General features: G+C 42.9%; 2 protein-coding genes across 3 annotated transcripts in view; both read left to right on the forward strand.

Annotated features, from left to right (window-relative positions):
- LOC114551210 (calcipressin-1-like) overlaps nucleotides 1-1,918 on the forward strand; it is a 9,750-nt gene extending 7,832 nt beyond the window's left edge. For both annotated transcript variants that reach the window (XM_028572379.1, XM_028572377.1), the window contains exons 3-5: nucleotides 412-585; nucleotides 771-930; nucleotides 1,186-1,918. In XM_028572379.1, the coding sequence (XP_028428180.1) occupies nucleotides 412-585; nucleotides 771-930; nucleotides 1,186-1,367 (516 nt within the window). In that variant the 3' untranslated portion in view covers nucleotides 1,368-1,918. The remainder of the gene's footprint in view (nucleotides 1-411; nucleotides 586-770; nucleotides 931-1,185) is intronic.
- A 3,143-nt stretch (nucleotides 1,919-5,061) lies between these two features.
- Nucleotides 5,062-13,780, forward strand: part of plcd4a (phospholipase C, delta 4a) — a 31,107-nt gene continuing 22,388 nt past the window's right edge. Inside the window, exons 1-4 of the mRNA XM_028571447.1 lie at nucleotides 5,062-5,100; nucleotides 6,258-6,285; nucleotides 8,036-8,194; nucleotides 11,263-11,553. Of these exons, the coding sequence (XP_028427248.1) occupies nucleotides 5,062-5,100; nucleotides 6,258-6,285; nucleotides 8,036-8,194; nucleotides 11,263-11,553 (517 nt within the window). The remainder of the gene's footprint in view (nucleotides 5,101-6,257; nucleotides 6,286-8,035; nucleotides 8,195-11,262; nucleotides 11,554-13,780) is intronic.

The following is a 13,780-nucleotide window of genomic DNA, read 5'->3' on the forward strand; positions in this document are numbered from 1 at the left end:
CTCGGTGACCAACCAGGAAGTGTTCAGCCGTCCCGAGGCCCAGGTAGGAGAGCTTTCTCAAACCCATTAATCCATATTTGGGTGATAAGAGTTGGCGATAACCAAGTGTCACAAGTGTCTATGTAGTTTTCTATATAAAGTTTCTATATAAAAGCCACCCTGATACTGAGAAAAATGTGATTGTTATGCTGACTCACTGTGCTGCAGGACGACTCAACAAAACGCTGTCTTTATTATATACAGACATTCAGACTGTGTTCATAATGTTTCACTCACACACATTCTGTCTCTCTCTCTCTCTCTGTCTGTCCGTCTCGCTGCCTCTGTCTCTTTGTCTCTATCTCTGTCTCCCTCTCTCTGTCTCTCTCTCTTTGTCTCTGTCTCTTTGTCTCTATCTCTGTCTCTCTGCAGGCGGGTTTTGAGTCCTTGTTCCGGTCCTTTGACCCAGCGGTGCAGTTCCAGTACTTCAAGTCATTCCGGCGAGCGCGGATCAGTTTCAGCGATGCTCCGGCGGCGGCCGAGGCCAGACTCCGCCTCCACAAGACGGACTTCAACGGCAAAGAGATGAGACTGTACTTCGCCCAGGTACTGTCTGGGAGAACATCTGGAAAAGTCTCTAAGTTATCTCTTTCATGTGCCTTAGTTAGTTACACAGTGTTCTAACGTCGCCCTAAACACTTCAGAGCCACAAAGTCTTCCATATTACATTATTTCATCAACAGATATTAATATAATCCTATAAATATATATGTATGTCTGAACTTCTGCAGTCGGTGCACATCGGGAGTCCTCGGCTGATGCCTCCTAAACCAGATAAACAGTTTCTGATCTCTCCGCCGGCGTCGCCGCCCGTCGGCTGGGAGCAGTCCAACGACGCCATGCCCGTCATCAACTATGACCTGCTGTGTGCCATCTCCAAGCTCGGACCAGGTACGTAACACACCGATAACCAACCACAGCTCAAAGCTCATATCTGCAACCTTTCGTTTACGCCATTGCTCCGCCTGATGTCCCTGGTTCTCCGCCCTCCTTTACGCCCGCATGTCCAGCTTTTTTTCTTAGTTTATTTTCATTTCATTTCGACTTAATGAACCCTTGTAAAGCGATGTGACCGTGAATAGAAAACACAATAAAAAGTAAAGTAACTTTGAATCTTCTTCTTCTTCTCTCCCTGTGTGTTTCCAGGGGAACAGTACGAGCTGCAGACAGCCACACCCACCACGCCGAGCGTCGTCGTCCACGTCTGCGAGGACGAGCGCGGCGGCGACACCTCCACCCCTGACGACAGTGACCCCGACGACCAGCCCCGCCCCCTGCGGCCGCGGATCGTCCAGACGCGGCGGCCGGACTTTGGAGACAATCAGTGAGCGCCGCCGCCATCAGGGAGCAGGGGCGGAGACATTCATCCTGACGGACGGAGAGTGGGAAACGCTCTGGGAGCCCGCGGCGTCTCGGAGACCAAACATTTCATATGGAGAAAAGTTAGAGACCGACGCTGCGTTCACAAACCGGGGGAAAGAGCGGAGGTATGAACTTCGTAGAAGACAACACGGTTGTGTTTAACCTTCAGATGATTCAAGGATAAATTGTTTAATTAGTTCAAAATCTGCAGAAAATATGGAGAAGATTCTGCTAAAATCTGGGAAAAAATTCTGTTAAAATCTGGGGAAAATGTGCGTATTTCTGCGTCCGCAGATTGTGTTTCCCTGCTGATGAAATAATACAGACAGATATAGACAGAACTGAAGGAAATACTAGTTTTGAAATGTAGAAAATAATGTAAAGTGTAACGTTGTGATTGTAGTTTTTAGGTAAAATGGTGCTGGAGTGTATTTAGAAATGTGTCATGACTTTGTGTTTGTGAGACGCTCAGCTGCAAAAACAATAAAATAAAGTCTGTACAAGAGCATCAAAGAGATCCGGGCGTTGGTTATTCCCACACAACGTGAATGCAGAATGTCATCTCTCCATTAGTGCATGTATAGGTACTGAGCATGTGTGTGTAATTCAGGCCTGTGTGTAATAACGGAGTCGAATTTCCCCTTGCGGGATTAATAAAGTATACATTAATATTATTCCTAAGTTATTATATATAATTAATATTAAAGGAACACGCCGACTTATTGGGAATTTAGCTTATTCACAGTAACCCCCAGAGTAAGACAAGTCCATACGTACCCTTCTCATCTCTGTGCGTGCTGTAACGCTGCCTGGCGGTTCCAGCATTAGCTTAGCCTAGCATAGATCCTGCAGGTAACTGGTTCCAACTAGCCTACTGCTCCGAATTGTGACAAAATAACTCCAACATGTTCCTATTTACATGTTGTGATTTGTAGAGTCACAGCGTGTACAAAAAACAACGTAACATGAGACACAGCCATCTTCTAACCGTAAACAAACCGGGAACTATATTCTCAGACAGGCTTGCTGCAAGCATATCACTCCGCCCAAGTACTATATTCTTCCGCTTGAGAATATAGTTCCCGGTTTGTTTACAGTTAGAAGATGGCTGTGTCTCATGTTACGTTGTTTTTTGTACATGCTGTGACTCTATAAATCACAACATGTAAATAGGAACATGTTGGCGTTATTTTGTCACTTATTGGGAGCAGTAGGATTACTGGAACCATTCACCTGCATGTTCTGTGCTGGCCTGATGCCGCTGGAGCCGGCAGACAGCATTACAGCACGCACGGAGATGAGAAGGGTATGTATCGACTTGTCTAACTCTGGGGGTAACGGTGAATAAGCTAAATTCCCAATAAGTCGGCGTGTTCCTTTAAGCTAGTTGGTGATTTGGCAGCACTTCCAGCTCAGACCGTCTCTGTGCTCTGACGTCCTACTCGTCACTGGCTTTGGGTTTAAAGCTGTGAGGAAGAGACAGCTGTCAGACAGCAGGTAGCTAACTTCTGCACACTCAGATTTCTGATTCAAACGTAAGTAAAAAGGCTGTTAGAATAATCCAGACGTGATGAGATAAATGCATGTCTTTCAACGTTAACATGGATCATATCTTTGAAATACTTCTGAAGATGATTAAAAATATGATGGCACCAGTTGTTTGATATGCCGCTCAAAACTCAAATTCCTGTGACACAGCTGACGTGACTGGATTTATCTGACTGTTTCTGCCTCCTGTTCTAGTTTGACTGTGGTTGTGTCTCCATCTAGTGGACTGATAGCAGAACTACAGCTCATCTGTGGTTTCTCTGCCTCATGTTGTAACCATGGTTACAGCAGCTGAATCATCTCTCAGCGCTCAGATCAGTCCAGCATCATGATTCAGTCAGAGCTGTGTTCAAGCTGGAGAATGCAGAAAGGCAGGACACAACCTTTTACCTATTACCTTCCACCTTTACGGAGCTCTGGAGGTGACTAAGAGGGTTTTAACATCAACGTGAATGATGTGGTCCAGAGTCTGGACCTGAATTCTGGAGGTGACTAAGAGGGTCCAGAGTCTGCCAGACACCAGCTCAGGACCAGAAGGTCAGTCACACTGTTTTTCTGTATTTTCAGGCAGAAAGAAAGCTTCACAGTGACACATACTGTATGTTATGGGTTGACTGACTGTGAGGAGTTTTTGCATGTCAGTAAATTAAATTGTAACCGTACATCCTTTTTGGGTAAGTGCTGTTGCTGTTTATGACAGTAATTTATCAATGATAATTCAAGTGTTACTATGCATTTTCACAAATAGTCAAATAAAAAAAAGTAATACCATTTTTTTCTCTGTTTCAGTGGATGCCAGTGGTGATGAAGAAACCAAAGGTACATTAGCAAAAGGTTATAAAAGTGTGTGTGTGTGAAAAAAGTCCATCATAAAGGTCCCATGACATGGTGTTCTTTGGATGTTTATATATAGACCGTATTCCCCAAATTCAGCCTTGGTGCAGAATTACAGCCACTAGAGACAGTCCCACAAAGAGCTTTCCTTAGGATGTGCCATTTCTGTGTCTGTAGCTATAGAGGAAGAGAGAGGGGGGGCAAGATGGAGGGTGGGGGTGTGGCCTTGACCAACTGCCACTTTGCTCGTTTGAAAGCCATGATGTCTCTCTCTCGTGGGTGGGCCAAATTCTCTGGGAGGGCAAAGCAGAGAAAGGGGAGGTAACCTTTCCCCTTATGACCTCATAAGGAGAAGATTCCAGATCGGCCCATCTGAGCTTTCATTTTCTCAAAGGCAGAGCAGGATAGCCAGGGCTCAGTTTACACCTATCACCATTTCTAGCCACTGGGGGACCATAGGCAGGCTGGGGGAACTCCTATTAATGTTAAAAAAACCTCAGTCACATTTTCATGCCACATGACCTTTAAATATTTGATTATTTCCTGAAGCCACTGTGCTGGGCACAGCATTTGAAAAGACACAAAATCACATGATCTTTTTTTGGAGGTAAATGTGAGAAAACTTTTTTGCACACCACAAAATCCCGCACACTGACCATTATGAAAGCAATAATTTATTTAGAAAAATACGTTTTCGGTCCCAGACCTTCATCAGGCTTCTTGAGCAGTGTGTCGCCAATGCGCACATCGGTTTGAATTATGTTTTTATATTTTTTATTTGCTCTCACGATCGCTTCCCACTGCCAGGGTTAACAGAAATAAAAGGCTAAAGCAACGACACTTTATGGAAAGCACCAGTGTAATTATGGTCAGATCTTGGTCCTGACTGATGGGGAAGTGATATTGATAAGAGTTGTGATTTAAACATCTACAACGTCGGCTATTTTTTTCTTTGCCAGCTTTCCTTCCTGTTTTAGGAAGCAGCGACTGTATTGCGTTTTCCCTGTAAAACCGAGTCTGTGTCCTTCATATTTATGTAGAATTATAATTTGCTCTTCTTATATATATATATATAAAATAAATACATGCGGCTCTGGTAGATGTTTGAGATTGGTCGTGGTGCGCAAACAGCGCCTCTTTTATGTGAACGCGTGCGTCTCTAGATTGGACAAACCTGGGTTGATTGAACTAGTTGATAACCAACTTCGTGACACCAGTTATCCGGGACCGCAGTCGTTAGGGTTAGTGAAGCCGGATTACTGAAAAAAAATCCAGGCCATGTTGATCTTGCTTCGTAGTCCAGGCCTCAGTTCTCAGGTAACTAAGGTAACAGGTAAACTACTGCTGGCCAGATCACCGTGTTTTTGTTTCAGAGCTTGAGTTAATTGTCAGAGATAACTTTTGTAGTACCATGGTGAGGACACAGTAGTCCTCATCCCCCAATATGGCATTGTATACCCATGTACACTTCTGTCTTAAAGATAACGCAGCTCATCATGGCAATAACTTCTCAAAAAAACCATGCCCACAAAAAACCCTTTGCCTCCTTACTGACAATAGTGTGCATAAGTGAGGTTTCCTGACTCAGGGTCCCAGCTGGCTGCTGGGTAATGTAGTGTTGTTTTTACTCCATTTTCCTGCTGGCTGCATGTGTGTAACGTGAGCTGGGAAGCTGATCCGAAGCAGATCTGAAGCTGTGGATTATTAATGCCATAGAACCCGAGCAGGGAAATTAGACACACACACACATATATATATATATATATATATATATATATATATATATATATATATATATATATATATATATATATATATACACACACACACACACAAATATTGTTATGTTGTTGCTGCTGTTGAAGTTTGACATTATTGTTGCTTTTGCACGAATGTTCTAATGTTTGCATCTTAAAACTTCTTTCCTTGCTGTACTATGTGCTTTAGGTTTACTATGTGTCAATATGGTCCTGCTAATAAAGCCTTTTATTTTAGAGTTTCTGACGTGGTGGCTTCTGTTGCAGTTTTTCCAACATTTTAGTCTGTTTGTCTTTTTTGGCACTTTTTTGCCCTTTTTAATTGATTGGTTTTTAAATTTTTGTCATTTTTTCCAACATTGTTTTTTTTTGCTGTTTTTTCATCTGAAGGGCAATATCTTGCTGCTTAGCCCAATCAAAATTTGATGAGCTTTTATAACATTACATGGGACAGAAAACTCTCTCTCTCTCCCCCCCTTTATATGTCTCCCCTCCTCCCCCCCCTCTTTCTGTCTCTCTCCCCCCTCTCTCTATATCTCTTGCGCTCTCTCTCTCTCTCTCTCTCTCTCTCTCTCTCTCTCTCTCTCTCTCTCTCTCTCAGCCTCTGTGGCTTCAGTTGTTTCCGGCAGTGGTCCGGTGCAGGTCTGGCGTTGGTTGGTCCGTGCAGCGTGGCGGTCTCCGGGCCGTGTCTCTGTGTGATCTGTTCCCGCTCTGCAGCTGACCCAGATCAGCCATGATCCTACAGGTCAGACGCTTGGCTCTTCTTCTTTCACTTTTACTAACGCATTGTTAAACTGTATCTACTTGCTATGTCGTTAATATTATTTCTCTGTGATGTCTATTGTGAGTTGAGTTTTATTGTGTCTGTATATGGTCTTTTGTATGTTTAATGTTATTGAAGAATGAATTTGACTGAGTTTTTGACGCTTCTTTTTAATGCTTTTTGGACACGTTTGGCTTTCTGTTCTTCTTCTGGCTGCTTTTACTTTAACGGACCTCTAAGACAGGACGGCACAGGGTTTGAGAAATAAACTGTTGGCTTTGTTTGCAAAGATGAATGGATGAGTTATCAGATATTAAATGAATCTCCAACTATTTAGACAATGGGTTCATCAGTTTGAGTCATTTGTCATGAAAAAAGTAAACTTCCCTTTTTTCTCGACACCTTTTGTGAGTGTTTAAAAAAACAAAAAGGACACTTTTTGCAATGTTCTTTTTATGTTTTTTGGGCATTTTTGGATGCTTTTGTTGCACATGATAACATAGTTTTGTGGTTCTGTTCTGTTCACTTGAAAGGTGAAGGAAACTAGAGTTGCAAAGATGAAAGGATTACTCTTCAACTATTAAATTAATCTCCAACTATTTTGATAATTGATTAATTGGTTTAGAGTCATGTTTTCTGATAAAACAGGTCCACTTGTGTGATGTCAGCTTATTAAATGTGAATATGTTCTAGTTTCTTCTCTCCTCTGGGACAGGAAACTGAAGATCTTTGAGAAAACAAGACATTTGAGGATGTCATCTTGGACTTTGGGGAACACTGATCCACATTTTAGAGACCAAGCCACTCATCAATTCATCCAGCCATTAACCCACCGTGACAATAAAGGGTAGTTACAGCCTTAAAAGTATTGGACACGGAGACACGCAGCGGCTTTAGGACTGACTGAACGTTTCAGGACTTTATGTTGCCGCTTTGTTTACCGCAGGCTGAGAGATGAACTTTGTTCATGTTATAAATGACGTTTGGTGTTTTGTGAGCGTGAGTTAGTTGAAGTCATGAGTGAAAGGAATAATGGGGGATTTGGGGAGATTAGTCAGCTTAGTGAGCGAGACAAAAAGTGCACAACAGCAGAGACTGAAAACCTGACGGAGCGGCTGAAAGAACAGACAGAGCAGCTTTGGTGGCTCCGTAAACAGGATGTAGGCTGCAGAAAGATACGTCTGATATAACTACACTTAGAAAAACCACAACCCTAACCCTAAATCCAAGAAACACAAAAAAACCCTGAGGAACTCAGAGAAACTCAGAGAAACCAAAAGAAACTCTGAGAAACTCTGATGCTGGCTGTCTGATACTATACAATATTCCTTAGTTTTCATTAGTTTTGCTGATGATGTGTCTTTGGCTTGGATTTGTAAACTTCTTTTCTTCAGATGACAGAAGTTTGAGACAACAACAAATGGCTTCCACAGGGAGCGGCCTCCGTAAGTCTGCTTATTGTTTACTAAAACATTTTGAATTGATCTTATAGTTTGGTCCATGTCTCTGAAGTTACAAAAACACATATACAATTGAATTTCACATCCAAACTCGTTTTTTTTTAAACATTTAAATTTAAAAATCTTTTTGATACTTTTTCCATGTTTTTTTTTTTGGCTCACTGCGACCGTTTCACCGTTTTTTCAGAATATTTTTGAAGCTTTTGCTAAGCTTTTTCCTATGATTCATTGTGCTTTCTTTGGAAATTTTTTCTGACATTTTTGTCCCCCAGGCATCCCGGGGGACGACAACCTGCAATCCATGCTGGTGGGGACAATCATGAGGAAAATAAAGTCTCGAACCTGGAAAAAGCAGCGCTACTTCAAACTGCAGGACGACTGCATGACCATCTGGTACAAGTCCAAGAAGGCCGGGAACTCCCACTCCACATGTAAGACCCTAAACACAACACAACACATGTAAGACCCTAAACACAACACACCTAAGACCATAAACACAACCCATGAAAGACCCTAAACCCAACACATGTAGGACCCTATCCAATCCAATCCAATCCACTTTATTTATATAGCACGATTTTAACAAACACAAGGTTTCCAAAGTGCTGCACAAAAGATAAAACAAAATAAATAGATAACACAATAAAAGCAGAGGTACCCAATATAAAATAAATGCAATAAAAAACAATTTAAATAAAATTAAATAAGTAAACATCAATTAAAATAAGCAAATATGCACATAACATCAACACTCTACCTGGTGTTAAAAGCCAAAGAAAAGAGGTGGGTTTTAAGAAGAGTTTTAAAATTAGACAGAGCGGAGGCCTGTCTAATGTGCAGAGGCAGTCCGTTCCAAAGTTTTGGAGCTGCAACGGCAAACGCTCGATCCCCTCTGAGCTTGAGCCTAGCTTTAGGCACCGTCAGCAGCTGGTCAGCTGACCTGAGAGATCGGCTAGGAGTGTAGGGGTGCAGCAGCTCAGAGAGGTAAGGTGGGGCAAGGCCATTCAAGGCTTTAAAAACAAATAAAAGAATTTTAAAATGAATCCTGAAATGGACAGGCAACCAGTGGAGTGAAGCTAAAATAGGTGAAATGTGGTCATACTTTCTTGTGCAAGTTAAAAGACTTGCAGCAGCATTTTGAACCAGTTGGAGACGAGCAATGGAGGACCCACTAGCCCCTATGTAAAGTGCATTACAGTAATCCAGCCGAGTAGTCACAAAGGCATGGATTACTGTCTCAAAATGTTGTCTCTGAAGGATTGGTTTTATTTTTGCCAGCTGCCTTAACTGAAAAAAGCTAGACTTCACCACAGCTTTAATCTGGCTGTCAAATTTGAGATCACAGTCCACTTTTACCCTCAAATTTTTTACAATTGGCTTGTGATACTGTGCCAGAGAACCCAGATCAACTAGAGGAGTGGTCACAGAAGTACAACCAAAGACCATGACTTCTGTCTTTTCTTCATTAAAATTTAGAAAATTCAAAGACATCCAAGCTTTAATGTCGTGTAAACACTCTAGCAGTGGGTTAACAGAGTAGGACTCTGACTTTTTGAGGGGGACGTAGATCTGGCTGTCGTCAGCATAACAGTGAAAGGAAATGCCATGTTTCCTAAGAATGGAACCAAGTGGGAGTAGATATATAGAAAATAAAAGAGGGCCAAGCACAGAGCCCTGTGGGACCCCACATGAGAGAGGAGCAGTGGAGGACACAGAGTCATCAAGGCCGACACAGAAAGTCTGATGTGACAGGTAGGACCTTAACCATTCCAGTTCTGTGCCACTGACGCCCACCCACTGCTCCAGACGAGCAATGAGGATATCATGGTTGACTGTATCAAATGCTGCTGTCAAATCTAAAAGTACAAGGATGACACAGTGACCAGAGTCAAACTCTTAAAAGCGCTGATTCTGTGCTGTGCAATGTTTTAAAACCGGATTGGAAAATTTCAAGAATACTTTGTTCATTTAAAAAGTCCATGAGCTGGGAATATACAATCTTCTCCAAGATTTTAGAGGAGAAGGGCAACTTGGAGATAGGCCTAAAGTTTGCCAAAATGGTAGGATCCAGCCCAGGTCTTTTTAATAAAGGCACTACAACTGCATGTTTAAGATTTACAGGAACTACTCCAGACGATAGACTGCTATTAATAACCATGAGACAAGATGGCCCAACAGAAAAAACCTCCTTAAAAAATCGGGGCGGGACAGTATCATCCGGAGAACCCGAGTGCTTCAGATGACCCACAATCTCCTGCACAAAAGGCAGGGTCACAAGCTCAAGCGTGTCAAACACAGCCGGGCAGGGGACAAACACCAAAGGATCAGAAGCAGCAGGTGAACTAAGTGATCTGGTAGACGTGACTTTATCAATAAAATAGTGAAGAAAATTCTCACACACACCAGGATAGGCCTCAATGACATTCTGTGGTGCATTTAAAGCAGAGTTAATAACTTTAAACAACACACAAGGTTTACAACAATTTAGAAGAACAATGTCAGAGAAATATTTTCTTTTAGCCTCTTTCACTGTGGATTGGTAATAATGCCAGCAATCCCTCAATATTTGAAAAGACACTTGCAATTTGTCCTTTTTCCACTTTCGTTCAGCTCTTCGACAATCCTGTCTGGCAGTGCGGGTAGCTTCATTCAGCCAAGGCTCTGATTTGGCTTTCTGCTGCCTGGTCTTTAATGGAGCCGCAATGTCTATAGCAGTTTGACAGGTGTCAAGAAACCATAAGTTAAGAGCCTCTGTATCCTCACACGCAGACTCGGGAATGACGCAGATTTGGCTGAAAACTGCGGAGAACTGAGCAGCAGTGGAGGGGTTAATAACTCGACATCTGCGAGCAGCAGCGCAAGGTTTAACTGTCTGACGGCAGACAGCAGCTTCAAAAAGTACAGGCATATGATCCGAGAAAAAAGCGTCACAGACCACCAAGTTAAGAACAGGCAAACCATAAGATAAAACAAGATCAAGTGTGTGACCACGTTCATGTGTAGGCCCAAGTACAGACTGCACAAGATTAAAAGAGTCAATGAGGTTTAAAAAGTCACGCGCCAAAGGGTTTTCAGGGCAACACACATGAATATTAAAATCGCCAACAATAAGGACCCGGTCATATTTAGGCATAATATCAGCCAAAAACACAGAGAATTCTGGTAAAAAGTCTCTGTTGTATTTGGGTGGCCGGTAGACCACAGCACACAGAACCAAGTTAGAATGCCCCAGCTCAAACAAACTGAGTTCAAAGCTGGTGAAGGATGACGGCGATAACTGTTTAAAATCATTCTTAAAAACAGTCACAATTTCTCCTCCACGGCCAGATGTCCGAGGAGAATTAAAAAAGCAGCACTCATCTGGTAAAAGTTCGGCGAAAACACTGGACTCACCAACACTCAGCCAGGTCTCGGAGATAAAGAGGAAATCCAGTTCCCGGGATACGAAGAAATCCTTAAGGATAAATGATTTATTCACAAGCAATCTGGGGTTTACCAGGCCAAACCTGGCAAGAGCTGGCGGGACAGGGCGAACAGCTGACAAGAAGGCCCGACACAGAGGCCGCAGGTTCCCCAGATTTACTCCGCGCCAGCGGAGACGAGGAGAGCAGGGTCCACGGGGCCGGAACACCACATCCGGGCCAGCCATCGACACCAACCAGGCAGCGACAGGGTCCAGCGAATGTCGAGAGATACAAATGCGAGGTCCTGCTTCACATCCACCACGATCAGGGCGTACCAACCCGGCCCTCAGCCTCACGAGACAACCACCACGCTTACCCCGGCGGCGGTGCCGCTTTCACTGCGGGAGTGGCGCTGCACGGGATTCACGATATTCAGCCAATGATACGATTCGATATATTTCGATACACTTACATCATTTTCTGAAAGATTTAAAGGGGACCGAGTGATTTTGGTGACATCTTGTGAGTGTTCCATTTACTTGGATTTAATTAATTGAACTGAAAACATCAATTACACAATATGTCTCTGACTGGACAGAGAGTCTACAGCAGGGATCATCAACTACATTTTTTTCAGAATTTTTCTAAGCACTCTGGCGGCTGGACTTTCAAATAAAGAAAATCAAATGAATTTATACCTAATATGCCTATTCTTGTTCGAAATTTTCACTTTCTTACTGAATTAATGCTACTATTTTTTAACATGTATTAGTGTGAGCAAACTCCTAAAAAACATGGAAACTCCACAATGATAACTGGCTCTTTAACTAGAAAAAGATCTCAGACTAGGAGGCAGTTCACTGAGGAGTGATGGTTAAAGTCTGTGATTATGGAAACATTATTGTAGTATGCAGCATCCTGATTGGTGGAAAATGCTTGCAGAAAGAGGCTGTTGTCAGGTAAACATGTCACTGTCAAAGAGGCTGAAGCAAAAAGTTGACGTGGAAAAGCCAAAAGCCCAGCTTTAATGATGAATGGACTGATAAGCAGGCTATGCACTCGTCATGTATGCCTCATTTGCAATGAAACGATGTTGTTGCAAAATAATACAACCATCATCATCATCACTCAAACATAACGATCGCGTCATTCACGTGCATATTAAGTAGCTCCAGATTGTCCGCTCTAGCGGAGGGTTTGGTTTGTTCAGCCAGCAGTCAGGTTTACAAGAATTTGTCAAAATGTCCAGATTCCCGGCAACCTAAGATAAACAGTTAGACTACAAACCGACAGCTTTTGTTTTAGCTTGTTTGTAAAAATTTGCTATTTGCAGAGTAGAGCTGTGTTTGTGTAAAACCGCGCGGTGGACTGAGCAGATTGAAATATCGCTTTCTACACGTTTATGCCAGTCTACACAGGTGAGTGCATTGATAAGTATTGACTTTCTACTCACGAAGGTTTAATTGGAGCCTATTTACAGAAAAGAGACCAGCGTGAGTTCATCTGCCCCAGGGCCGTTGGTAACTCTGTATCGTTCCCAGTCAGGTGCTGCGTGTTTTAACCTTTAACACACACATCTCGGCTCAGCTGCGTGTGTTTTAACGCACACACATCTCGGCTCAGCGGTGTGTGTGGAGCTCGGTCATCGCTGTAGAGAATCCCGGCATGTGAATAGAGATGTAAATACAGGGGGCTGGGTTTTTGCTCTAAATGCTTGAAATGATAAATAACAGAACGCATTTTTTCCTCTTTACATTTTGTGAATTCCTGATTATTCTGGGGGCCAGACTAAAAGCTTTGGCGGAGGCGCCAGTTGACGTTGGCTGCTCTACAGCGACACTAGCGGCTGGCGGACCAAATCGCTCTTCCTGCAACGTGAACGGGGGTAAACACGGGGGATTTGAATGGGACTTGTGTATTGATACTCGCAGCATAAAAATCGATAATTTCTTGGGGTAAAAAAATATCGATTTATATTGCAGAATTGATAAAATTGCTCAGCCTTATTTTTGGCGGTTCTCAGATCTAGCAGCGTTTGGCGATCATACACCAGCAGAGTGTTGACAGTATGTTCAACAAGTGTCACAAGCAGCAGAAACACACTACAGACGGAGTAGCTGACGGCCCGCCTCACACACTGGCGCCATCTTGCCACCCTAAACGCAACACATGTAAGACCCTAAACACAACACATGTAAGACCCTGAACACAACACATGTAAGACCCTAAACACAACACATGTAAGACCCTAAACACAACACATGTAAGACCCTGAACACAACACATGTAAGACCCTGAACACAACACATGTAAGACCCTGAACACAACACACGTAAGACCCTGATCACAACACATGTTAGACCCTGAACACACCTCATGTAATACCCTAAATACAACATGTGTAAGATCCTGAACACAACACATGTTAGACCCTGAATAGACCACATGTAATACCCTAAATACAACACATGTAAGACCCTGAACACAACACATGTAAGACCCTGAACACAACACACGTAAGACCATGAACACAACACATGTTAGACCCTGAACACACCTCATTTAATACCCTAAATACAACATGTGTAAGACCTTGAACACAACACATGTAAT

This window comes from Perca flavescens, chromosome 24 (genome assembly GCF_004354835.1).
Source record: "Perca flavescens isolate YP-PL-M2 chromosome 24, PFLA_1.0, whole genome shotgun sequence".
NCBI lineage: Eukaryota > Metazoa > Chordata > Actinopteri > Perciformes > Percidae > Perca > Perca flavescens.